Source organism: Camponotus floridanus, unplaced genomic scaffold (assembly GCF_003227725.1).
Source record: "Camponotus floridanus strain SB8 unplaced genomic scaffold, Cflo_v7.5 scaffold3, whole genome shotgun sequence".
Taxonomy (NCBI): Eukaryota; Metazoa; Arthropoda; class Insecta; order Hymenoptera; family Formicidae; genus Camponotus; species Camponotus floridanus.
In genome coordinates, this window is record NW_020229436.1 from 2617041 (window position 1) to 2643110 (window position 26070).

The 26070-nt window shown below is 32.9% G+C and overlaps 1 protein-coding gene across 1 annotated transcript in view; it reads right to left on the reverse strand.

Annotated features, from left to right (window-relative positions):
* Positions 1 to 26070, reverse strand: part of LOC105252098 (acetylcholine receptor subunit alpha-like) — a 160858-nt gene that overhangs the window by 129213 nt on the left and 5575 nt on the right. The window contains exon 2 of the mRNA XM_011259314.3: positions 22366 to 22647. Coding sequence (XP_011257616.1) covers positions 22366 to 22572 — 207 coding nt within the window. The 5' untranslated portion in view covers positions 22573 to 22647. The remainder of the gene's footprint in view (positions 1 to 22365; positions 22648 to 26070) is intronic.

Genomic DNA, 26070 nt, shown 5'->3' on the forward strand with positions numbered 1-26070 from the left:
TTTTGCGTGACTTTTCAGTCGACCATTATTCTCGTAAAATTTTTATAATCCTTTTTACCAAGAAAAAGCAAACGCAAAATGGATGAAATTATCCATTCGCGTTCCTGATGCGTTGCGTTAGCGTGAAACGACTAGGCGATAAAATGCGAAGTGACTCATAGACGCTTCACGGTCGAAAAGAAAAGAAATCGGACATTTGCACGATGGTTTTACGAGAAAGCATATTCGAGATGTAGGTCAGGATGAAAAGGGAGAAGAACTGACCCAGCAAAAACGCAAACGCGACGAGCGTGCCAGCGGTTTGTCGCGCAGAAGAAGAGAAAGAAAACGAAAGAGTAGAAGAGGGAAAGGACATTTTGTATTGAAAGAAAATTTTTTTCATCTACAACAAACAGAATTATATAACAAATAGAAAAATATAAACTTGACATAGAGAAAAATTGTAAATCTGTTAACAATACCCCAAGTAAAAGATAATTTTTTGCTAAATAATGTTCTGTTTATTGGAAAAAGAAAAATTTAAAGAGAAAAAAGAATCATTTTTTCTTTTTTCTTATCTCTCTCTCTTTCTCTCATATACTTTATCTTCTCTTTCTCTATAGTTATAAGTATAGTTATTAGTATCTAATTATTGTTATAGTTATTGATATCTATAACTATTAGTATCGATAGTTAACATTTACTTTAAAAGGAATGAATTTACGAAAATTATACGCGTCATGCGAACTCGGCATAATTCACTAATCGATTTTCTGCCGCATAGATTTAAACAGTTATGGAAGCTCGAGATTGGGTCGAGCTTAACGCAAATATATGACTAGGGATAGCGCAATGTCCATGTGCTGTAGCTATAATTTCTCGAAGCTTAGAGCTGTAAGTGTTGTATTCTGAATAATTTTCAATTGGGACGACAATAACCTGGTTCGACGTAATGTGTGGCATCGATGATAAAACCTTGGATGGTAAATATCTATGTATGTATGCTACGCACGGCGTATGTGGGGTAACAGATGCGAAACGGATGAGCATTATTGCTATTGCAATTATAATACCATGCACTACCGATTAGTGCGAATGCATCCGCCGTAACACCACCTGACCCTTAACTAATGACGCAAACATCTGCGTGCATCTTTTATCAATTAATTTCTTGAAAAGGATATTTTATATAAATTTGTACACGTGACAGGAAAGACAACTAGTCTCAAAAATAATGGGAATGATTTATCTTAAAATTTAATTGAGTTTACAGAGAGTTACAATTAAATATAATCTAAAATTAAAATCTTTCAACATAAATTTCATTTTAACATGGATATGATATTGCTAGAATCCTTTTTTTAATAAAACATTTTTTAATATAAGCAGCAGAGAAGATATTTAAGAGAGAAGCCACAATGCAAGTTCTGAGCGTCTCGACGGAAAAGGAATTCCGGAATTGTTGGAAGGAATGGTAGGATCGTTGGATCCAGCGGACTGCATTTTCAAGCAGCCTGCATACTTTGAAGTAGATTATGTTAAATAAGTTGAGTAAACAATTTTCAAATGAATCGTCCTCACACGTTCCTTTCACGAGACAAGCGTCAAAACTCACGCGGACCGATCGCTTGAGATGGTCGATTCGTATAGATATCAAACGCGGATATTGAACATCGGTTCGAGCCGACCCCGAGCGTGATCGGCGAGCCGATATCCGCCAGGTCGTAATGATAAACTCGATTTGCATTCCGTGTTGCGCGACCGTTGTGATTTAAACCGCTCTCGCCAGCTCTCGCTCATAGTCGTCGACGCCACCGCGATTCAATGTGTCCGCCTCCTCCCCCGATGGGGGGGGTAAATAAATGTCAGACTGGCAAATTGCACGGATATCCCTGCTCCGATTTCGTGCAAACGACACCGGATTCAGCATTTGCCACACGTATACCTGTGTGCATCAAAGCTTTCGTTAAGCACCACTTTAATGAATGCTACTCCATAAATTCCATTGAATCACATGAATAGAAGCGAGGCGAAATGCTCTTAAACATGAGATGAAAATGGAGAAATTTGTTTTAAAACAAAAGCATCAAGCATTGTGTTATATTTGATATGAATAATTTCTTTACTACGATATTTACTTTGCATTTTCGAGTATTTGCATGTAAACGTAGTCGCTGTTGCAGTATTCATATATATCCCAGCAGATGTGTGCGCACAAAATTTTAATATATAATATAATTTGTATTGTTTATTCTGCATATATTCTTATGGAAACAGGTGTTTTACTAATATTTCTCACAATTTTTATCTTGATATAAATTTCAATATACAAGTTTTATTAAATTTTTAATTAATTCAACATTTAAAAATTAATACAGAGTATAAATTATAAGCACGTGTCGCCGCATACGTTAATATAAATACTTTATACCCTTACATGTGGAATATTAAGTGCTGAATGTGCATGAGAAACTACTTTATGTGTTGACATGTGCCAACGATGCTGCGTATCTATATCGCGAATAGAGCGATGCATTGATGCATCGAGATACGTGGCTTGCATTACGAATGATATCGAGGCCAATCGAGTTGGCCGATTGCCAAACATGGAAATATATTAACATACGAATAAGTTCAGATCCGTTGAGCGGCCGAATAATGTGTTTTATAGTTCACCGCGTCTGCACATCGAGCGGACTTCCGATTCTGTCGCCGATCTGGTCCCGAATGGAAAACCATGAGACTTGTCTTTTGTTTGCAAGCGTTGCTGCGTTGTAGACGTTGTCTGCAGACGACGCGATCTCTATTTACGAGGTAATTCAATAAATCGCGACCGTTCCGATAGATGGAAAAATATCGTTTTGATAGCTCGAGAGAGAGAGAGAGAGAGAGAGCTTTTTTGAGAAAAGCAAGAGTTGAATAGGAAATCAAGTTTTCGTAAAATCAGAAAATGTGAAGAAGTTTCAATCTAACGATAAGATAAAAATGTATAAATTTTCATAAAAAGCTTTTCGTAAATACAAGAATATATGAAAATAATTACAAAAATTTTAAGTATATAAGTATTAAGAGGATAAAGAGAGAGAATTTAAAAAAAGTCATAGAAATTTAAAGTTAAAATAAATTTAGCTTTTTAACGCTGTTTAAATTTGTATGATTTAACTTCTATTGTTTTAATTTAAAGTGAGAATATCCTTTCCTTCTACAGAATATTCAACTGTTAAAGTATAATCTATAATTATCGAAAGAACCAAAGTTCAAACTTCAACTAATTATTGCAATTATACACGAGCAAAAGTTTACACAGTCTAACTTCGATCCTCAAGTCGTAGAATCGCTTTTCGTTCTCTCCCTTTGCATTATCTTACTTTTAAATTATTTCAAATAGAACTTTCAAAACAGAAAACTTTCATAAGGATCGGATTTTCATACATCGTATATTAAAAAGAGAATTTTAATGTAGTTTTTCTATATGTATTATTTTCATACATATCAGATATCCATAGTAAATTGTTCATCAAGTAAATACAACGTGAAAACTCCAAGAGCTTATATTATTAATGCTTATATTATTAATGAATGAAGCTACGCACACAGTGTTAAATTTCCACTTAATCACTGATAACGAACAACATGCGCGTTAATAATAGTCTTTTGCTCACATCGGGAGCGTAAACTTATGTTTCAAACTGTCGCGAGATTTGCGCACGAGGGTGCATATAAGGTAAGTTACATCATGACCAACCGGTGAAAACTTTCGGACGCTCGGAAAGCTTCGTAATAGGCTTGCAAGCTCTTATCGGCGAGGGGTCGTTACTGAAACGGGGAAAACTTACGATTTACGAGAACACAGTGAGTTTACTGAACGGCTTCACCGAGTGGAACTCGCGATCGCCTCGTCGTGTCGACGAGATAGGGTAATTTCCTCCCCAGTCTCTGAGAAGACACGAGAAACACCTATCATTTGTATCCTACATTTAATCCTAAATTTACCGAATCTAAGGAGAATTTAATAATATGTGGTGTAAATAGGAAGGAGATTGCAAAAAAAATAATAATAGAATCTACATATTATGACAGAAAGTTCATTTTTAACTATTTTAACGCAATTTTTTTGTGTATTATTTTCACGTTTATAATTTACCTTATGTCTTGTATGCAATTTTCATATTAAATAAATAAATCTGACTATTAAACATAAGATGTAAACGTGAAGCGCGAATTCAGGTAAATAACTTTAATTTAACGCGTGCTTTTAAACGACCCTCATGTTGCATAGTCAGTGAAATGGGTAGAGCAGATAAGCTAAAATACTTTAAATGTATAGATAAAGCAATATAAATTCGCTTCTAATATTGATGTTCCTTGATGTAAATATGATTTAAATGTGATTTATCTAGAAAAATTAAATGATCACTGATTTGCTGATTAACTTGGCAACGATTTATATTCGATTTAGATTAGTGTTTTGTTTATATCTTTACATGATCCGACAATCAGTTTAATAACACGCGAAACATTCGTTTATCATAACTTAATTATTTCAAAATTTCGTTTTAGTTATATAATTTTTTCCTCTTTTTTTCTCTCTTTTTTAAAATAGAAAAAAATGTAAGTAAAATAATTTTATTTTAAGTACTAAATTACGGAAATTTAACATTAATAGTTCAAATATTATTTGATTTATCGTTTTAATAAGTATTAAATAGTAAATATTAAAAAATTAGAATAATTTCTCTTTTTTAAATTTGTTTATTAAATTATCTTGGACTATACAAAGCAGAAAAGAAGAGTGAGATAATTTATTCTCACGGTGTACATCGAAATAAATGTATTTTTCAACTTGACGACATTTGCGATCGATAAAGCGTGCTTGTGAAATATGCTGGACACTCCGGTTTTTGCTCGTTAATCGACAAATGACCGTATAATTTAATCCAATTGCGTTCTACGTTCACGAGGAAAACGATTTATACGCTCATTTATTGAGTAACTCTTCAAATGACAGTTTCCGGGAAATTTGCAAGAAAAACTTATTTATTTCGACGTTATAGCGCAAGAGGATAATTTCCATATTATTCTCGTTTCTCGGATTATCATACTTCACGATGATTACAGTGAGAAATCAGGCATTTTAAATTCGAAATATTCGTCACGAGTCTCTCGTGAATTATGAATACAAGTCATTCGGACAGGAGATATAAGTCACTCGAAATAGATTACGCGATATCGTAGATGACACATTATACTTGTACCATTGGCTTTCCGATATTTTCTCTTCTCTTTTTATACTTTCACGATCTAACCGCTATGCTACCGATCGCTTTTAATCTACAGCCATCGATTGTTTCCTCCTCGCGCGCGATTTTTTTCTGATGCTGCAGGATGAGTGTGTACAAAAAAGAACACGATGCACCGGCCGTCGAGTTAGCTATTTTTTCGATAATTCGCAGCTACTGAGCTCTCCGCATTGTTCGCGGATGCATCGCTGTATCCGCTAAAAGATAACTTTCGGTTGTTCTACAGAGTTGTACGTGTTGTTCTGGACGGCAACTATTACGTCGCATTGTCTTGTTGCGCCAGAAATCAGAGAGGCTTTGTGGCGGAGCTTCATTTTACGCAGATGGACACGACTGTTCATTTGCAAGTTGACCCTGAGGAAATTTGCGAACGATGCTGTTGGCGCATCGATTTCTAATAAGCCGGAGAGTCTAATAGCCATGGCGATAGGCGATGAAATATCATGATGCATTCATAATCATTAATCCGGACAATCTCCAGCTTAATAAGCCAAGTCTTACGATTAAATCTGCAATCTTCGATATCATTTTTTTTTAATTTGGCCCATATCAGAGATACAAAAAAGATAAATTTTAATATTTTATTCCCTTTTATAATCGATGAATACGTTATAAAATGAGGTATTATATTTATATTGTAAATGTAACGAAATAAAGAAAATTATCATTTACTTTTTCAATAGCAAATGAAAGATGCTTATTATGTATTAAAAATAAGTAGCAAAATAAACATTATATCTCTAAATTAAAATTTTAAAATCAAAAAGTCTCCAAATTTAAAAATATAATGTCTTATTATAAATTTTGAGCAATGAACTATTATATCATCGATAAAACAAGTTGCCTCTTATCGAAACTAAGTGAATTACAACATGAATAAAACATGTATTTTGCAAACAATTTCTAGGATTTTACTCAGTTAAGATATTAAGTATAGAGAAATAAGGAGAAGCAAGAAATATATTTCAAAGTGAAACCTGATGGATCGCAATGGATTGAAATTTTCTATGCAGATACGTCACAGTGCAACATAAGCAATCGTTGCTTTCACTAACGTCGTCGATAGTTCGATAAATCGATGAGCAATGCGCCAGATTATCATTAATCGAGTGTTTTCACATATATTTGTAGGAACAAAGGAATTGAAGATGCCTCGTAATCGGGCTCATGGACGGTATAACATATCATGGCCGCGATGCTGAATCCTGTCCGTGGAATTAATTGTTTGTTGGCCGAGACAGCGGCCGGAAACGCTCGTTCATCACGCCGATCGTCGGGTCGATTCCCTAGTCCAGCTCGCGATAAAGCGGATTTTTTCGATTCAAACGAGAAAATGGGAAAAAAAGATAAGAAATCCTGTTATTCTGACATTTCGGGTAAAAGTATCGTATGTGTTATTTCGACATTTTTTATACTTCGATTAAATCAAAAGTAGCAGCTTTAGATTTTTAGAAGAATTTTATATACTTGAAAACACGCGAATTTCTCTCGGAAAAATTAATTTCGTCCGCAGCTAATTATAACGCGATACGATCGATAAGAAGCGCATTGACTTTCCGTTCCGTCTCGCTTTTATCGAGTTTCTATGGCGGAAAATATTTTTAATCGTGAGATATAAATGCGATCAAAATGCGCTGTCTAGAATAAAATTGCTGGAATTGTATTCAGTATTACATTTTCAAAATCATTTTAATATCAAAATACATTTCAAAAATATAGTTTTATATCGTATTGTAAAAAGTCGACCGACCAGAAATCGATCTATCGAGAACTTGCGCATAGTCATTGCGGCAAATCATTGCCGTTGGTTTGTTCCTAATCGAAATAGTCCGTGACCAGAATTTAGTGTCTTCCGAGCCATTGCCCATGCAAGGCGAGCTTAAGGGCGGTTTGCGATCCTCAACCGGAAAGAGTAACTTACGATGCTCGCGTTAAATCGTGCCATCCATCAAGGAGTCATTAAATCTCTAGAACAAATCGATACCAGGCGAGTTTTCGAAAGAACGTTCGTGCTATGATTAATGAACTCATTTTCTTACTTTAATTCAGATATTCAGATTCATTATCGATTTTATATGTTGTAAAAAATTTTTTAAATTTTTTATATAAATTTTTATACTATGTTTAATTTTTACATTATTACATATAACGTATAAAATACACACATTATATTGTATATGAATTTTATACACGGAATAATCGATATATGTGTCACAGGCTTTTTATAAATTTAGTCTAAGCTTTAAAATAAAGCGTCGGTCAAAAATTCAACGCTTTATCAAGAGACCGACGATTTGTACGAAAAGATGTGCAATATATTCATAGCAACAATTCTCTACCGAACCGATTGCGAGATGAAATGTGTCATTCGACGAGCCGAAAAAGCGAGAGAATATTTCTGTTCGTTTTGAGATGGTCAGGCGATTCAGGTCAAACCGCGGGATCAGCCGGATATTGAAGAACAACACGAGGATGCGAGAGAGAGAGAAAGCGAGGAAGCGAGAACGACGAATGTGCTCGGAAAAGATTACGATACCGAAAGATGTTTGTTTGGGAGAAATGGATATCGAGACTTCTCCGTCTACGCGCACCCTGGAAATTTCTATTGATTCTCAGTTAGGTCGGATTCTCAACGTAGTTTCCACACCCCCGTATCTCACCCTTGCCTCTTAACCCTTACTTTCCCATCCTCACTTTCCATCCTATTCTCTTCTTTCTCCTTTCTTCTTCTGCCATATGCTGCCGTTCGTGGGTTCGAGTCGTTTTCTCCTTCTGTTCAACGATATCTCGGCCGAAAGGGTTTCTTGCATAACGGCACCCTTATCTATCGCGTCTCCGCCTTCTTCTTCCTACCCCTCTCTATCACCATATCTCTTTCCATTTCTCAGCTGCGAAGAGTCCAAGACCACTTCGAAACTCGCACAATAAAGTCTTTCACCATGAGTGTCAAATAAACGAATCTCCTTCCAGTAAATTTCAATTTCCGATGTTTGCCCGTGAAATCGCATCTCGTATTTTGGTTACATTCGCAATGAAAGTTCAAGTCGTTCGCTAGCTGATGCGAAAATCGTACGATTCGTCTCTCGCATAAGCATTATAAGAACGAATCCGTGGCAAAAGTATATTATACAATCATAAAACTCACTTATTGTTAAAAATATAATTACTTTATATAAAAATCTGATCAAAATATAATTACTTTATATAAAATATTAATTTTCAGCCAAGTATTTTTAATGCAGAGAAAAAATAAACAATTTATACTAAAATTTGAAATAATATCAATCTTAACAAAGAAAAATCATAGATGTGTATTCAAGCGAACCGTACTTATCTTGGTACTTAGAGTTTAATAGAGAGTAGGTACTCTACGACTATTTTCAAGCCATATAACATTATCGAGACTTAGACATAAGGTTTCTTATCGTCCGAGAAGTAAAGCTTAAAGTAAGTAGCAGTAGCACTCGCAGCATCTTCTCGGCAAAGGGCCCTCAATTGTCGTAAATATCAAAATATTATTCGACGACGACGACAAACCTTCGATGGAACGCATCAATATCGGCTGGTTTGAGGCACTTTAGAACAAGGCGCTCCCAAAGGCCTGCCCGGCTCGCAAATTCCATCTCAACCGTTTCCTCGCGCATCTCGCGTAGAGAAACACGTTCGCTTCCGGGTGTTATCTCTCGCCGTTCAATACATCGCGAATGCCTTCGGCGGGTATATCGTTTGACACGCTAAAAGCCATCCCGTCAATCGTGGCTTCGCTTGCAATGTGCGTTTACATCGATGCGGTCGCGAAAATATCTTTGAAACGACGTGAGAAACAAAGATTGCAAAATACGAAACAAGCTCGATGTGTTGATATTATTAAGTGCAAAATGGAAAAATAACAGAGAAAACCACGGAAAAAGATCCCTCGCTTGAGATGGCCGAATCGTTGATATTGTTATTTCTCGTAGGTATCTCTGGTTAACAAGATTTTGGGATCTCTTACTTTGCCAGCGTCTTCTCGATTCTCTTCGATTCTTCTTTGCGCTTCTCGATAACACGTCAGTGTTGTCACGAGGGACTCGTAGTGAGTGGCGGCGATGCGCCGACACCCGTATTAAATTGGATTTCGAGAGGTAGCTCGAATATCGAGGGCACGAGCTCGTTTCTGTCCTGCGAATCTTCGTCCCGAGACACTGTTTAACTTAAAGGAGTGCTAAAAATATGTCGATTCTCATGAAATTATCTTTGTCGCCGCATCTCAAGCGAGGTTTCAATTATACAAAAAAAAGAGATTGATGAAACGATGAATCTCAGATTTATTTCGGACGTTTGAATTTAAATATTTATCTATGTAGATGTGTAAATTTCAATGCGTATTAGAATATTGAATCCATAAATCCATAAAGTATACACAATATATTTTTAATATTTAAATTCATTTAATCATTTAATCAAATATTTTGAAGCAGTAAATACGCTTGTAATGCTTGTAAACGTCAAAGCAAGAACATGGACAGTTATGATCTGTTTATTCGTCAAAGCTTTATGGCAGGATATTAATACGACGCGCATATCTTCGAGTAATATAATACCGCCGAGCAAATATAAACCGAAACGGGATGATTGGTATAAATTAATTAATAAAATACGATTAATGTTTTACATACAGATAATAAAATTTATATAAAAAATGATGAGATTCATTATTCAAATTATACAAGAATGCTTGACATTGCAGTATGTGAAATACAAATAATTTAAAATTAAATAATAAAACACATAGATGTGACACAACAAATTTTCAAAATATTCATTGAATATAATATTAATCAAAAATAAAGTTAACTTCGTATATATGATATAACATAAATATAGGTTAAAATTATATCATAATTTGAATAAGATTCAGTGGAAAATCATGAGAAAATATTATCTTTCAATCTTCGGTGTTCTTTTCGTCAAGAATAAGTTAATCTTTACATTTTATTATATTTTAATCTTTCTCTCTTAAATGTTTATAAAAAGAAAAAAATTGCAAATGGAAGATAAAACAATATATCAAGATTAAGATGCAGTAATCCAGAGTACATATTGCTTATTTCAATTAGTCGCGTAACTATCTTCGAGAGAGCTAATTAATGAATGAGATTACCTCTTATCCGAACAACGAAGATCCGTAGATCCGCTCATAATAAAACAGAAAATAATTTTATAGAGTCATCATTTCGATCTTACCTAAGTTTACGTAACGTAATTCCAATTACTGTTATGATCCTAATCACATTTAACGGGTCTCTCTCTATTTCAGCGTGAAATTTCGTTTTTTTAGCGCAGAAACAACATCGTTTTTTTTCTCTCATGTTTAGAGAAAGAGAAAATTGTCAGATCTTTCTTGTCTCGTATTCTTAAGACGGCTAAAACAGTCTGATGGGACACCAGACTATTTTCTTAGCTCATCTCAGGACAATTTCGTCACAATGGGCTGTGTACTTGTTTCTTCTTTTTATTCCCTCAAGATGCATAAAACGGTTTTAGAAAAACTGTCTAGTAGAATTTTTAAAATAACAAATGTTCAATCTTTTTCATAAATTTTACCGGTATCCGATTCTTATCATCACAATTTATTCTTGTTTCAATTTAAGTATGCAAACGTATTACGTATGCTAATTTAAAGAAATCATGGATAATATTACATGGGTAATATTTCCACATTTTTCGTGTTTAAAATATATTATATAAATATATTATATAAATAATAACGGAATTGCGTATTAAAAATCAATAATTAGTTTTATAAATTCACAGATTTAAACGAACACGTTACACAAATTAATTATATACATATGATAAAATTTTACATTATTATATTATATCAAATTAAATTTTTATATTATATATGTACATTGATATACGTTATTTTATTAAATATACATTGGCAGGAGAAAATACGACGCGAATCTTAATGATTTAATCCTCGGGTAATTAGGAGACAGAGTAATCAACTTTGCAATCAAGTCTTTCTTGAGTGCTGGATCAATATCAATGCCATTAGATAGTATGTACACATTGTAACTAATATAGTCTGAACAAGATTGCAGATTGCCGCGGGATGCTTTGCAATTAATTATAAACTGAATGCTCCAATAATGCTTCAAATAACCAGAATGTTATACTTTGTTCAAAATGAAGATCCAAATTTAATAATGTGTTTAATCAGTCAAAGACACGTTTTTTTACAATCAAAATGTCAATTGTCAATACGATATAATTCTAATATGAGTCTGGACATTTCACTATTTTATTTTATGAGACTTCCCTAACGTGAAAAAAACGTGCGTTAATTTAAAGAGTAATTGTTTTCGAGCTTTTAATGTTCGGCTTTGTAACGCGTTGTACGCATGTGCGTCGGAACTTTTATCAAACGTTTTAATTTTCCTCGGCCAACGAGCTATTAAGTACAGTTGATTTAGTAGCGAAATTTGGATATCAACTTCGGGAAATACCAAACAACTTCTATGCTGCAACAAAGTAAACGTGGCTTCGCGTATAAAGCACAAACCAACCGACATCGGTTGAACTTTATGGCTCCATCATAATTTATTTGCAATGCTTCCGTTATAATTTTAGTTAGAAGTCTTCATTTGTAATAACAATAATTTTACCATTTAACATAAATAAATGATATTATCTTCCATTCAAATTAAATAATCCATATAAGTCAAATAACTCGTATAAATCAAATAGTATTAATTCATATAAATCAGAAAATATTTATTGTAAAATGCAACGTTGAATGTTTGAAAAGGAAAGCATATAATAAATTGTATAATAATAAATCAGTTCATGTTCGCGAATTAGAAAACACAATAAATGTTTTCAATATTATGGCATTAATTATTTCAATATTATGGCATTTATTTCAATAATTATAAAATTGTTTAAATTTATAAAAAATTATTTTTAATAAGTAATGTTTTAACTTTAATATGGGCATACAATAATCTTGATTAAAATATATATATAATATAATATATTCTAATTTCAGTATATTATTTCATTATTCGATATTTCTTTTCTTTCGATTTACAAAAACGTTTTTAGAAAAAGAGGTTAAAATATGAATAAATATTATAAAGGTAATTTATTTTCGATAAAGAAAGAATAATTTTTCTTTTTTGTGAAAGATAATAAATCATGCTTTTCACTGAATATCGATAATTGTTTTATAAATGCTTCTGCAATAATATAATTTAGTTTAATTTCGCTAATAAATATTCTTTATCTTCGATGAAATTTTAATCTTAGCCCTGAGACACAGCAAAATGCGTCTCATAATCGACAGAGATAGCAATTTTATCGCGCCATCAATGAACTATAATATTGGCAGTAGACAACGTCGTTATTGTCGTAGTTGCTACTGTAAGCGCTAGTACGTCGATCGTATAATCTACAGCTTCCGCTTTCGTATTAAGTCGCGGGTCGCCGCTTAAGACTCAGCGAGTTTGGGAAAGTTATTCACCGGATGGCAAACTTATCGGACTAAGCTCATAAGCGTTTCTCGAGCGCAAAGATGTAATTCCAAAGATGCGTGTTTCAAGCTGATAAATACAACGTGTTTTTACAAACATTTGAACAATACAGGCATATTCTCTTTTTAATCAATTTAAAATCTATTTTGTTATTAAATAGATATTAAAACACACATTAACAGATTTTAAAAATTACAAGGATTAAAAATAAAATATTTTTTGCGACTTGAGCTTAAAGTATATAACACAATCTTTTATATTCTATGTTTAACTTTAAGCAGATTTTATGGTAGTAGAATTTTTATTCAAAGTTTGGGCACGAAGTTTAGACACAAAGGAAAAGTCGATATCCAATCTATCGAAAGAAATACGATATATTTCAAATATAGTTCAAAGGAGAGTAGAACTACGTCTACAAAATAATATGTCAATAATCTTGAAATAATTTTATTTTATTTTATTTTCTCAATTATAATTTAACCTAGATTATATATTACTGTCCTATCTTACTTTTTTGCTTTACATTGTAAATTTTAATGTCAGTTCGAGACGTTTATTCTTACGTTAATCCTATTCATGATCCAGCTACATCGGACGGAGATTTTAGGATTCTCTAGTAAATAGTCACTGTACACAGGTGTGCGAGGGTATGATTCATTTATCGGGGCGTTAATGACGGGAACGCTGAGAAAATCCCGGCGGATTTATCCTTTAATGATTCACGTCTAAATTAATTGAAAACCGTCGAGACGTCTAGTCGTGCTGGCTCTTGTATTCGCGGTTTATAGAAACGAACTCAGGATCTCGACTTTTGTATCACTCCTCGTGTAACGCGAGAGCGATCGAACGAACTCTAATATTATTCGCTGTTCCTGCGGGAATATGCCGGAAGATTCCATGTATTTTCCAGCGAAAGTCGGCCTCGACATTCGTTTGAAATAGCAGCTAAGATGATATAGATATATGAGTGTAGCCAAATCTTTCTCAAAAAAGATCAAAAAAATATTTGCAATCTAGAATCATTAGAATTTACCCTAAAAAGAGGGAGATTAATACAACATTTTCGATTTTATTTATATTATTATTCTCATATTTTTTTATCGTTGAAATCTAAAAATTCTCAAACTTTATAATGTACAAACAAAAGAAAGCGAATTTAATTGAAGCTTCTAAACATGACATACAATATAAATATATAAAGAAATAATTCATTTCTAAAACGAGATTAAACTTAAAATTAAACTTAAAATGGCAAAACAAATGTTATCCAATGAAATAATAATATACCCTACTGGTTACGCAATTGTTCGATAATTAAGTAAAACAAACGTTGTCATTATAATGATTTAAAGAGAAAGGCAAAAAGAGGATCGATGATAGAAATTGGAATTCTCGGGAGGACATTTTTGTCACCCTTCCGAAGAAAACCAAGGGGGCTTACCGGACTTTTCATGACAAATCGTCGGCGTTCCAGAAATGCACGGTCGCATTTGTGATATTCGTGAGGGCACGTACCGATGGAAAACTTTTGCAATAACCATTGCTCATTCGTGCGATGTATACTGCAAATCCTGCTTGTTTATATTTCCTCGGGCATTCCACCTTCTTTTTCTATATAAAATATTATTTTCACTCGCCCCTTCTGTCTATATTCTATCCTCTCTTTTTCTACTTTCATCTCTTTAATCAGGATCGACTTTAATGTGATTGAAATTTTTTCGATGCTATATAGTAGCCTGATGTATAAAGTGATGTAGAAGTCGCTTTCGGCGACAAATTTTCTACATTTTTCCTTTGATAAAAATCTGATCGATTGCTTTTTGCAGAACTTCTTAAATCAAATTTCTCTGAAATGCGACAAAGTGCATCTAAAATTAAATAAGACTAAAAAAATAGATATAAAAATATTATATGCTACTGTAATTAAAATCTGACTTTTTAAAGCCAATATATTAATTTTGATTGACAAAAGCAGATATTCATTAGATGATTAAAAATGTTACGAAGAAATCACGTTTAATAAATGTTTGTAAAAATATTTGTAAAAACGATACTATTGATGAAAGTATAACACATCCGAGTTTACACTCGTTGTTACACTTGTAATTTTGTTCAAAGTTTTGCGGGATCATGCCAAATATCAAAATGATTGCATCAGGCTACGATATAACGAGGCCTTCAGCGCGTTGTTATGAATATCAAAGCAATAGACGTGACATCAACGATATGAAAGAGTTTCAGCATTAGGTCAATAAAGGTAGTTCTCCATAATGCAAAAAGCCGACTGCCTAAATTATTCACTTGCTGGTCTCATCGCGTGTGTCATCTCTTCGATTTAATGCAACAAAGCAACAATGAAATTAATTAACTGTTGGCTTACAAATAAAAACCGTTACACCGTTATAAATAAATATTTCTTTTGAATTTTTTTCTATAAATATAAAACATCTCATGTAATTAATACTGAATTAACAAAAATTAACATATTATATACGTTTTATAACACGTTTATAACATATATTAATACAATAATACGTTTTATAACATATATTATCGCGTAATAATTACATAATATAATATAATTATATAATATAATTTTCGCGATGTAAGCAACTAAATGTAAAATTTTATCAAACACGACAGACGCGAGTAATGCCAGAAATTCGTAGGATATGTGTAATTCAAGATAATTTCGACGAGAGGGTTATGCGAAATCGTTTGGTAATTAATCCAAACAGCTTGATGAACACATCACATCTGTTATTCCTAGAGCTTGCATGAGCAAGTCAGTTACAATAACAATCCCGTAAATATACTACGCGCTATGCGATTGTAATTCCTATTCTATATATACAACAACCGGAAAAACAAAATTTAATTTTGAGAGTATATAAAATGCAACGCGCAATGTATATATAAATTTTCTTGTTCACAATACAACCGGAAACCGGCCAACGAGCTCGACTTGATTTACGTGATGGTATTAAAACGATATACTCGCATGTATATGCCTGGTATGTGTTCTGTTATGCAAATTTCTCCCGTGCATATCGGCAAGTAGCGTGTAATTTATAAATTTATACGTGCGACTCGCATAATCGAGTAGCGAAGTAATGACGGGGCGCGGTGAAATTATCTCGCCATCATTCGATGTGCCCGCATACGATAGACAATGCATTTTTTTCCCAACACGTTGCTGTGGATATTGTGACTGGCGCCTCTTTGATAACATTTTGATAACATCGATGCATGTAAGCGGATAGAGATAGGATCCCTTTGTGCATCGCGTCGATTATTTCTCGCCGACGTGAAATCATTACTCTTCGTGTTGCGGCTAATTAGTTTTGGCTTTTCTCTCGAGTAGATGTATTATATATGAGGAACCCGCGACGATATTATTTGAAAGCCACTATTTCAACTAACATTTGCACAATGAGATTGTGCGATTTCTTTAAATTAAGTCAGTCGTGTGTTGTGTATAATAATAACCATAAGATGAAGATGTAAAATAGGAAAGTTTTTACCGATTCAAAGAAAATTTTATTAATCTTGCATCATTTAAATTAATAATATTTTCACCGATTCAATTTGAGAGAATGTTTAATTCTCTCTCGAAAAGTTCAAAGTCGATATTCTGACTGACCGGCAATTTTAACATAGAAATTTTCGAGTCGATTATCTCCGCTTCGGATCTCAAGGTGGTCGCCTTCCTCAGATGAGGGCCTACGTAATAAGCTTTAATGAACTCTAATGGAATCCAATCAGCAATTCTCGAGAACTTTGTGTCTTGTCGTTTGCTTATGTCGGTAATGCCTTCACTGTGCATCACGCGTAAAGTGCACTGCTTGTGATAGATTGTCTCGACAATGGAGGTAGAGCAATATCTAAGCCGAGGCCGTAAATAGTAACGTACATGGGTGATATTCTACCATTTCATATATGCACTATCACATTCGTTACTATGTGAAATTCGAAGATTTCTGTCATTTCCCTCTCGCGCGCTTCACGGCCTCCGTTATTCTTACAGACGTATCCTCACAATACCAGCTGTTCCAAAAATTTATTGAAATTTATGGAGAAATTTAATTGAACAATTTGATATCGAAATGAAAGAGCGCGTTTCAAAATTCTCTTAAAAAATATAGAATGTAATAAAATATATTTAACTATAAAGTAATATCTTACATTTTCTCGCTTTATTTGATAATTAGATCCTTTAATTCATCGATTGTGGGAATTCTCTCTTTAATTTATTTCACAATTAATTGAAGATAAAGCTTTATTAATTCTTATTAAAAGACAAGCCTTTGCTACTTTTTTATTCTCTATGCAATTTAATTGGAAGATTAATTAAAGATATAACTACAAAGGAAAAATGGACGTATATTATGATAATAGTAATTTTATGATAAATTAAATTTCCGTAGCATAAATCAAAGATCCATTTTTGATGCTTTAATGCATTTTAGCTTAAGTATTTGATATACGTGTGTAGATTAATTATTCAATTATTAAATATGAAAAGTTAATTATTATTAAACTTCAATTTTATTAAATTTTAAGTTTGCTTATATTAAATCTTCGTATTTATACCATATACTTTTAAATTATTAGATTTCCAGAACACTAAGAGTCCGTTAATAAATTATAAATATTTGATTTATTAAATTTTGGAAAGAACCTTTGACTCATTTGTTACCAAGTTTTAATATTGAAATATGTGAAATTATGAACGTCATATAATATCCATTATATTTAATATTTAAAAAAATTTTTTTATTTAATTTTGATTTTTAATTTTAAACGTATCAAATATTTAATACTTATAATATTATAAAAAGAGAGAAAGAAAGAAAAAAAGAAAAGAGAGAATAGTGCAAAATTTTATTTTAAATGTGTTTCTTTTTGTTACATTAATTTTATAATTATAATTTTAATAATTTTAATAATTTTATAATTGTAATTTTATAATTTTATAATTTTATAATTTTATAATTGTGTTTAATTATTTCATTTTCAAAATACCTCTAGTATACAATATTAGATATTTCATTTTCAAGATACTTTATACACAGTAGTTTTTTTACAAAACGTTACAGCAGGATTCCCAGAATCCGCCAAAAATGTAATTTCCGGGGATTTTTTCTCGCCAATCTTTTTATTCCGAATACAATTGTGCACTGCCGAAATTCGCGAAAACTAACTTTTATGGAGACAATTTGCGTAAGTCTATAAAAGCATTTTCAATATCAGATGACAGTTGCAGAAATATCGGAATGCATGAGAGAGAGAGAGAGAGAGAGAGAGAGAGAACAATCTTTCTATCTTATTATATCCTACCGTAGTGGTTTCAAAGATAAATATTGCATAAACGAAAGATATGTCACGCAAATAATTGTTGTGCACTGTAGCATATCCGACTATAAAAAAATCTTTATTTGTGGCTCGTTTATCTTCGTTTATCTAAACAACGGAGAAGTGACAATTGTTCGAGAAAATTGAGACAAATCATTATAAAAAATTTCTTTCTCCTTTAGTATTTATATATTACTCTTTCTTTATTCTTATAAATTTTGATTTTGGAAAAACAAAATTGATAATTGAAATAATGCAATTTAAATTACAAAGATTCTTTTTACATAGATTTGTCTAAGATTATAGCGCTTTTGATACAAATCCATTAAATTATATAAATAGACGAGGAAGAACAAATTATCCACGAGAAAGAATAAGAATCGGTAGGAATGCGGCGATGCATCTCCTTCACCCGCTCGCCGCTTCATTTGATACAAATGGAAGAATTCCTCCCCCGGCGAGAAGACGCGACTGACGCAGAATGAAACTTTCACGAGGCTCTATAAAAGCACGAGGAATTTTCGAGATGTTGGAATGCTCGTGGATCTGGCAGCGTTGATGGATATACCTCTTAAGCCCGATAAAATCAGATGCAATGACGTCCACGCTTATTTCTCTTTTCTTTCTAGCCGCCGTCGTTTTTCCATCTTTCGTTAACTTTCAACAGCCTTTCCTCGATACTGCAGGCCCGCAATCCTGGAGAAAATTGACCGAGCGCCTTTGGCGCTCGTAAAGCTCGGGCTATCCCCGGGAAAATGAGAACTCGCGTGATCGCGCTTTGATCACGCAAGAAACCGCGACGCTGATCGAACGTGGCGCGAAAGCATCCATCAGCGAGTCGCGAGGTACGGCGGAGTATCGATTCGATGCCGTACACAAAGTTGCTTTCACGATGATGGCCGCCATTACGTTCCTTGCCTTTCGACGAGACGAACGGCGAGTTAAATCTCTCGAGAAAACAATATTCTTTTTATTATTGGTGTACACTGATTGTTCACGTTGTTAGATTATATTGATAGATTCTTTAAGTATGTCGGGAGCTATCAACGTTCGATAATCTGTCACTGTCACGCGCTTCTTGAAGCAATCACCAAGTCTCTACATCAACCGTTCATCCTCAAGTGACCATTAATTTCTACTTTATTTCCTTTTTTATAGAGAATGAGAGCTGAAGAGAAAAATATTTCGTGACGTACAATCGTGCTTTGAAAAGGCCAGAGAACTAATGAGCTCCAAGTTCGAAGGCCGCTTAAGCGATTTCCGATACTTGCGTCGGATATTGCAATTTACAAGTTATAATATACGAAATACATAGAGTCGAGTTAAATTCCAACTTGACGCGTGCGAAATTTTGCTAACGTGAGATGCGCATTCCGGGCAATCCTTATATAAAATTTAATCTCGCGCGCGCGAGAGGAGCCGCTCTCGCAGTTTTCGCACTCAACCGACAGTGGCATGAAGATCTCATTTTTACAAAGCTGGTGGTCACGTAAATTACTATGTAATTACACACTCTGTGCGGATTCCCCGAGTCAGAAAATATAACTACGGTCGAATGATTCGCGTGGAAATTTCTGTGACACGCGTGCATAATTACCGGATTTATTTGACGTGCGGATAAATCGGCCGAGAACGACTTGGATTTATCGAGTTCCGGCATTAGGATGAGATAACGTGGCTTTCCATACCTCAGATCGTAAAAGCGAGACGCGGGAATATCCCTTTCCGAGAATCACATTTGCGTATCGCTAAAATTGCGCTTCCGGAAGGAGGTCGAGGAGTTACGAGAAGTCACGCAAATCGACCGTGGAGATTTAAGTAATTTGGATTTTACATCGGAATAAATTCCTGGCGAGATTTCCCGCCGAACGAGCGACCTCTTATCATCGCTCTAAAGCAAATTGTCTGCTTTCGCTATTACGCTGATTGCTATGATTTTAATCAAGCCATATAATTTGGTTATTTCTATTAAAAATATACAATGAGCGTGCAATACAAAATTACATAATATATCCTGTACTATGCATATTAAAATTAACGGAAGAAATATCTAGGGATGAATTCATTTTTTAAATTAAAAACGAATTTTCAAAAATTTTTATTTTATACTTAACTGATTAATCTCCACGTATAACATACACTATTAAATTACTCGACAAGACACATGAAGTTTAATTGCGTAGAAATTTTTTAAAGATCCACATATTGTCGGAATTTTCGTTAGTGAATAATGATATTAAATGTTCGTCCACGTATTTATTCTGGTCATTCCCGAGAATGTTAGTTGCGGTCGAGAATTTCAAGAAATGACTCTGCCTCTTATATACCCTCGTGAGACTAAAATCGTAATATTATTCACCACGGTCTGAAATGGACGCGCACGATGTTATGTCGGGTATATTACTGATGGATCTCTATATTCGTAAATTTCATCGTCCTCGAAAATTTTCAGTTGTCCTGCGCGATGTTTTATCATCCAACGCTTGTCGGTCTATGACTCTCATATATGCCATGATAAACTCTCGCAATATCACATTTTATATCGAATTTCCACATCTGGATGACGGAATATTGAGAAGAAAAGATTATTATACGCTTCGCGTAAGCCAGCTTTTTAAAAAGAGAAAAAAAAAAGATACGTCAAAAAATTTTAATAAAAATATTTGCTCTTTTTTACACCTGTCAAACATAATATTTTATCAAAATTTTAATATTTTATATAAAACTTGTTTAATTGAATTAAAATACTTATTTACTTATGCTCTTGAATATAATTTTCCATCGAAAAAGCATGTCTAAATATCGTTTAATAAGACTTGCAATATCTCGCTAAATATCAACGTTAGGTCGGCGAGTTGCACAAATATGAACGAGGAGCGCTTTAATGACTTTCCTCATTAATTTACACGTATGTTGTCAGCTATAAGTGCTTCGTTGCTAGGCATATGCAGAAATTACATACACGAATAGAGTCAATGAACAAGAAGATATTTCCTGATTCTCCATTTATCGCGCATATATATCACCCTAATTAAAAATGTACATGTATTAATTCAAAGCTATGCTACATATTTGCTAATTTCATATGCTCTGTTATAATCCCTTAAGCCATCAAGTGTTATATTCCGTCTGCCTGTAGAAACTATTGAATATCACAAATATCTCTCTCTTTGTAGATTCATTAATACTACAAATTAATTGCTATCAATATCGCTTCTAATTAAACGGTATTTTTCAATGAAATATTATTTTTGATAAAAAGAAGCAAATATATTTTTATTAAAATTTTTGCTTTCATAGTAGAATAAGTACACAATTGCAACATTGACTAAAACTCCGTCAAAGTTAAACCAAGTAATTATTCCGATTACTTAAGTTTCGTGCTATTTTTCTTTCTGATAATTTCTATGGTAATTTCCGGGGAAATATTTGAACCTAAATCGCAAATTAGTCATATTAGAAGGACCTTAGACTTTACAAGCTATTAATTTTATAATAGCCATAACGAGCGCTTTAATACTTACGCAAGTTTAATCATCGTTTTAACGGGTTTGTAATATTAGCAAAGTTTGAAAACATTTTCTATAGATACTTCCTTGGGGATAGATAACTGATATTCGGTGACTCTCGATAAGTGAAAGGAAGACAATTTTACTGATTACCCTTTTAACAAAAAAATAAGTTAAGACGATAATTTGGCAAAAATTGAATAATTGAGGAAAGATAAGTTATGTCAAAAACATCGCAAAAATAATTGAAAAGAGAGCGAATTTTCGACAAAAAATAAATTCAGAAAAACCTTTTCAATTGTGATTCATATTCAGTTATTTATGAAAAATTATTTTTTTTCTTAGATTATATTATCATTTACGACCAACTCTTACGAAATATTTTATCGGCACTATTAATATTAATATTAATGAAAACCCTTTGAAATATCATGAGAATATATCATGAATGACTCGTTTCAAATTATAATATGAAAACATTTTGATTGATGATAGATAGCTATCAATTATTCTATCAACGATCGCTATAATCATTTGGGGTATACATATATTCCATTGTCGATTATTACAATATTGGATTCATATAATATGTCATTAGTGATTTAAATACATTGATCAAATATCGGATTCTCTCCCTCAGCAATCGAGCAACTTTGCTCGAGGAATTTTTGAGAATTTTTTAAATGAAACTTTTTCACTTACCACATCGATGAGTTGCGAGAGCTTCAGCTTGATACACACGCGCAGCACATCCGAAGTGTTCACTACGGGACGTACGAGCTTGTTATAATTGGATAGCAGATCGTCGTAGAGGCGTTTTGCGTCCGGATTCCCGGCGACGGCTCCGTGAACGACCAGCGCCGAAAGGAACCATACACGCAGGGTTTCCCCGATTATGGGGGGCATCATGATCCCTCGAATCCTCCACTATGAAAGACGCACCTGGCCCCTTTGTGCCCTTTCTCGGCCACACGAACCACGTATCTAAGTAATGAGAAGATGGAAATTAGTCGCTATTTTTTCTTTCTGCTAACTCGCATTTAAAAAGAACATCGCTTGGAAAATGCTCTCTTATTTACTTTATATTATTTAGTGCCCGAGTTTCTCGTGTTAAGATAAAATAGAATCTAATTAATTTATACATAATTTTATTATCAACTTTTAATCTGGAAGATTAAGAAATGTTTGTAATAAAATTCCTGGTCTCATATGTTTTATTAATTTGCTAATTGATTTCTGTATTTAATTTTAATTAAAAGGAAAAGAAGATAATTGTTTAAGAAAGTTTTCACTCGAAATTTAATGAAAAAGTATGTATTTATGAGAAATAATAATCTTTTTTCAAATTTTTGCTAAAACAGAAATCTACTACACAATTCCTCCGAAATAACCAGAAGAGAATGCATAAATTCTGGTATGCCATGTGTACGCGCGAACGAAACTCTATGTTGGGCTGCTGTATTACACCTTGCTAGACTACACTTCGTTACGGTACGTGCAATTCCCACTATATAGCACACCATGGACCGGGAACGATACAACTTGGTGCGCAGGCGGATTTATGGATACAAGTAACGAGTTCACGATCCTCTCTTCTCTGCTTCTCTTCGTCGTGCAAAAAAATTTCGCTGTGTTGAAAATAAAAACAACATCGCTCGATATAAAAGATACGTTTTCTGCTATTTCTAAAAATTTTGAGTTTCCTTGAATTTTTTCATCTTCTTATTTTTTTTTCGACAAAGCTGCGATATATTTCTCCGAGGTTACGAGAGTTTTCTTTCATTTTTTTTCATAACGTATATTATAATTATGTGATATGCAAACGGAAATGCAATCGTAATCGCAATCCTGAACGTAAACTACGGTGATACGAATAGTAAATCGGAAACAAATGAGGGCAAAACAATCTCGCGAGGCGTAACGATGTTAAAGTGTTCACGTGGAATCGGGCCGATTAACGGCAAGCCGACACTTGGTATGGTGTGGGCGTTGATTTTCGATGCGCATTAAGCCGCTAATTCGCGGCCGCAAATCGTACTTCATCATGGAACGGATTGATCGCGTGTTTCGCAAATCGCGAGGTGTTTGTGCAATTCCAGCTAAAATTTAACGGAGTCAAATCAATAGAATGGGTCCGATCGCGTCATTACGTGATCTATATCGCGACAATTACTACTCCGAATGTTGTAATTAAGCGAGATAACCGATCAGTTTTAAATTCGAACAAAATGGCTTTATTTTCTTTTTTCATATAAATGGGGATGTTACAGAGAGGATGGCAGAGAGGATTGCGACAATTACAGCAAACCCAGCCACTTTGCGATTTTTAGCGTTTTATATTATGCAGCAAATATACGGCATTGCTAAAGAGCATGATTGCATTTTCCAATTTAATAATTCACAATATACTAAATTGTGTAACTGTCTATGTTTGAAAATTGTGAAAATTTCAAAAGAATTTTTTATCTTGATACTTCATGTGTCTTCAATCGTAATATCTTAGATTAAAGAAAATTATTCTCGCTTTATTTTCTTAAATATATGACAATTATAAGAATTACATAAAAAATATATTGCATAAAAAATATATAATTATAATAATTACAATAATTTAAATAATATTTAAATATATGATAAAATAATATCAAAGTATAAAGTAAGGAAAGAATGCGATATATTAAGAATCTCAAATTTTAAAATGTAAAATTTAATTTTTGTTTAATTTATTGATATTTTCATTATCTTTATAATTAAAATATAAATAAGAGAATCAGATTTTATCTCAACTGATTTGATTTTTGTTGACTTTTAAAAATGCATTTAAAAATTCTATTTTAAACGCATATACAATGTATACTCCTCCGAGCTCGCCTCTCCCTCTTTCTCGCGATCCGATATAAAAATCTCTTTCATAACCAGATATAAATCTTAAACGACGTCAATCTGATTCGATCGTCGTGGGCGTCCAGTGCGGGATTAGATTAGATTAGGTGCAGATAAAACGTTGCATTGTTTCGACGATTAGGATTATCCGCGAGGATTTGGCTTTGTGAACTCAAATCCTGATAGCAGCGTATATCGTCGATATTAGTGCAAATGGGAAATTGATACTCGACTATTGATGATTCGGTCAAGCAGCCTTGAGAGTGTCTGAGACTTCCGCATTGCGGAAAATGTAACTACAATATAAGCGCGATACAAGTGTAAACTATTTTTCTTCAAGTAATAAATATCGCAAGGTATTTTTGGTACCATTTTTAGATCGATCACTATTGACATTTCTTCAATAACATGCTTATTTAACGTGATAGCTTCATAAGCTTACATATTTTTTCAATTCAAGATTTTAATTCTTTAATTCTGGTCCATTTTGATTAGCTTCTTTTATGCATTTTTTACAAGTTAAATAAGTTCTTTTCTTAAATATATTTAAGAAAAGATTTGCAACGATTATAATATGATCAATATATTAGTGCGCAATATAAATAAATAATTTAATGTGTTCAACGTGATAATTTGTGTTTTTGTATTACCGCAAAATTTAATCCGAATATTATTCCGAATATAATGCACAATAATACAGTTGTTACAGATGACGATTCGGATGGAAACATATTCGTCATTATTAATTTATTACAATACGGAAACCAGTGAAAAAGGGAGAGTGAAAGCAAGGGGGAGAAAGAGAAATTAAATTTTTTTACTTTTTTATATTTCAATGATATTTCAAAATTTTAATATATATTCTTTAATATATATTCTGAGATAAAAAAAGCACACAAAAATTTAAATGTATTTATCTGATCTTACTATGCAATAAAGCTGTTAATAAAATAATACTTTAAAAAACTTTTATATTTTCTGCGAAACTTTTTCTATTTAAAAAAGAAGCATCTTTTAGAGTCGAGTTTTCTCTATAATTAATATTGCAGTATATGAAATATATGCAGGGTGTTTCCAGTATCTCGCAACAAAGTGAAACTATAAGATAGATCTCGTTAAACTGAACTAAAAAATTTTGTACCATTTTGTAAGGAACCACGCAAAATTTCGAGATATTAATTAAAAAAGATCGGCCAATGCGCGTGATTACAATATTTTTAATATTATATTGTACAACTAATATTATGTTGATTAAATACAATTAATATATAATTAAATAATTAAACAATTATTAACATTTATATGACTTTAGTGAATAATTAAATATATACATTTATAAATATTATCACAATCATTTATGCTGTATTTTTAATTTCTAAACAGTAATGTCTTAAAAATCTAGTTATTCAATTATATGAACAAATCCCGAAAGTATTTTATCTGCTTTTCGATCTCCGACCTACGTGTTTCTATTTTGGATTCAACAGGAAATATTGAATTATTCAGCTCCTTTTTTGCGAATTC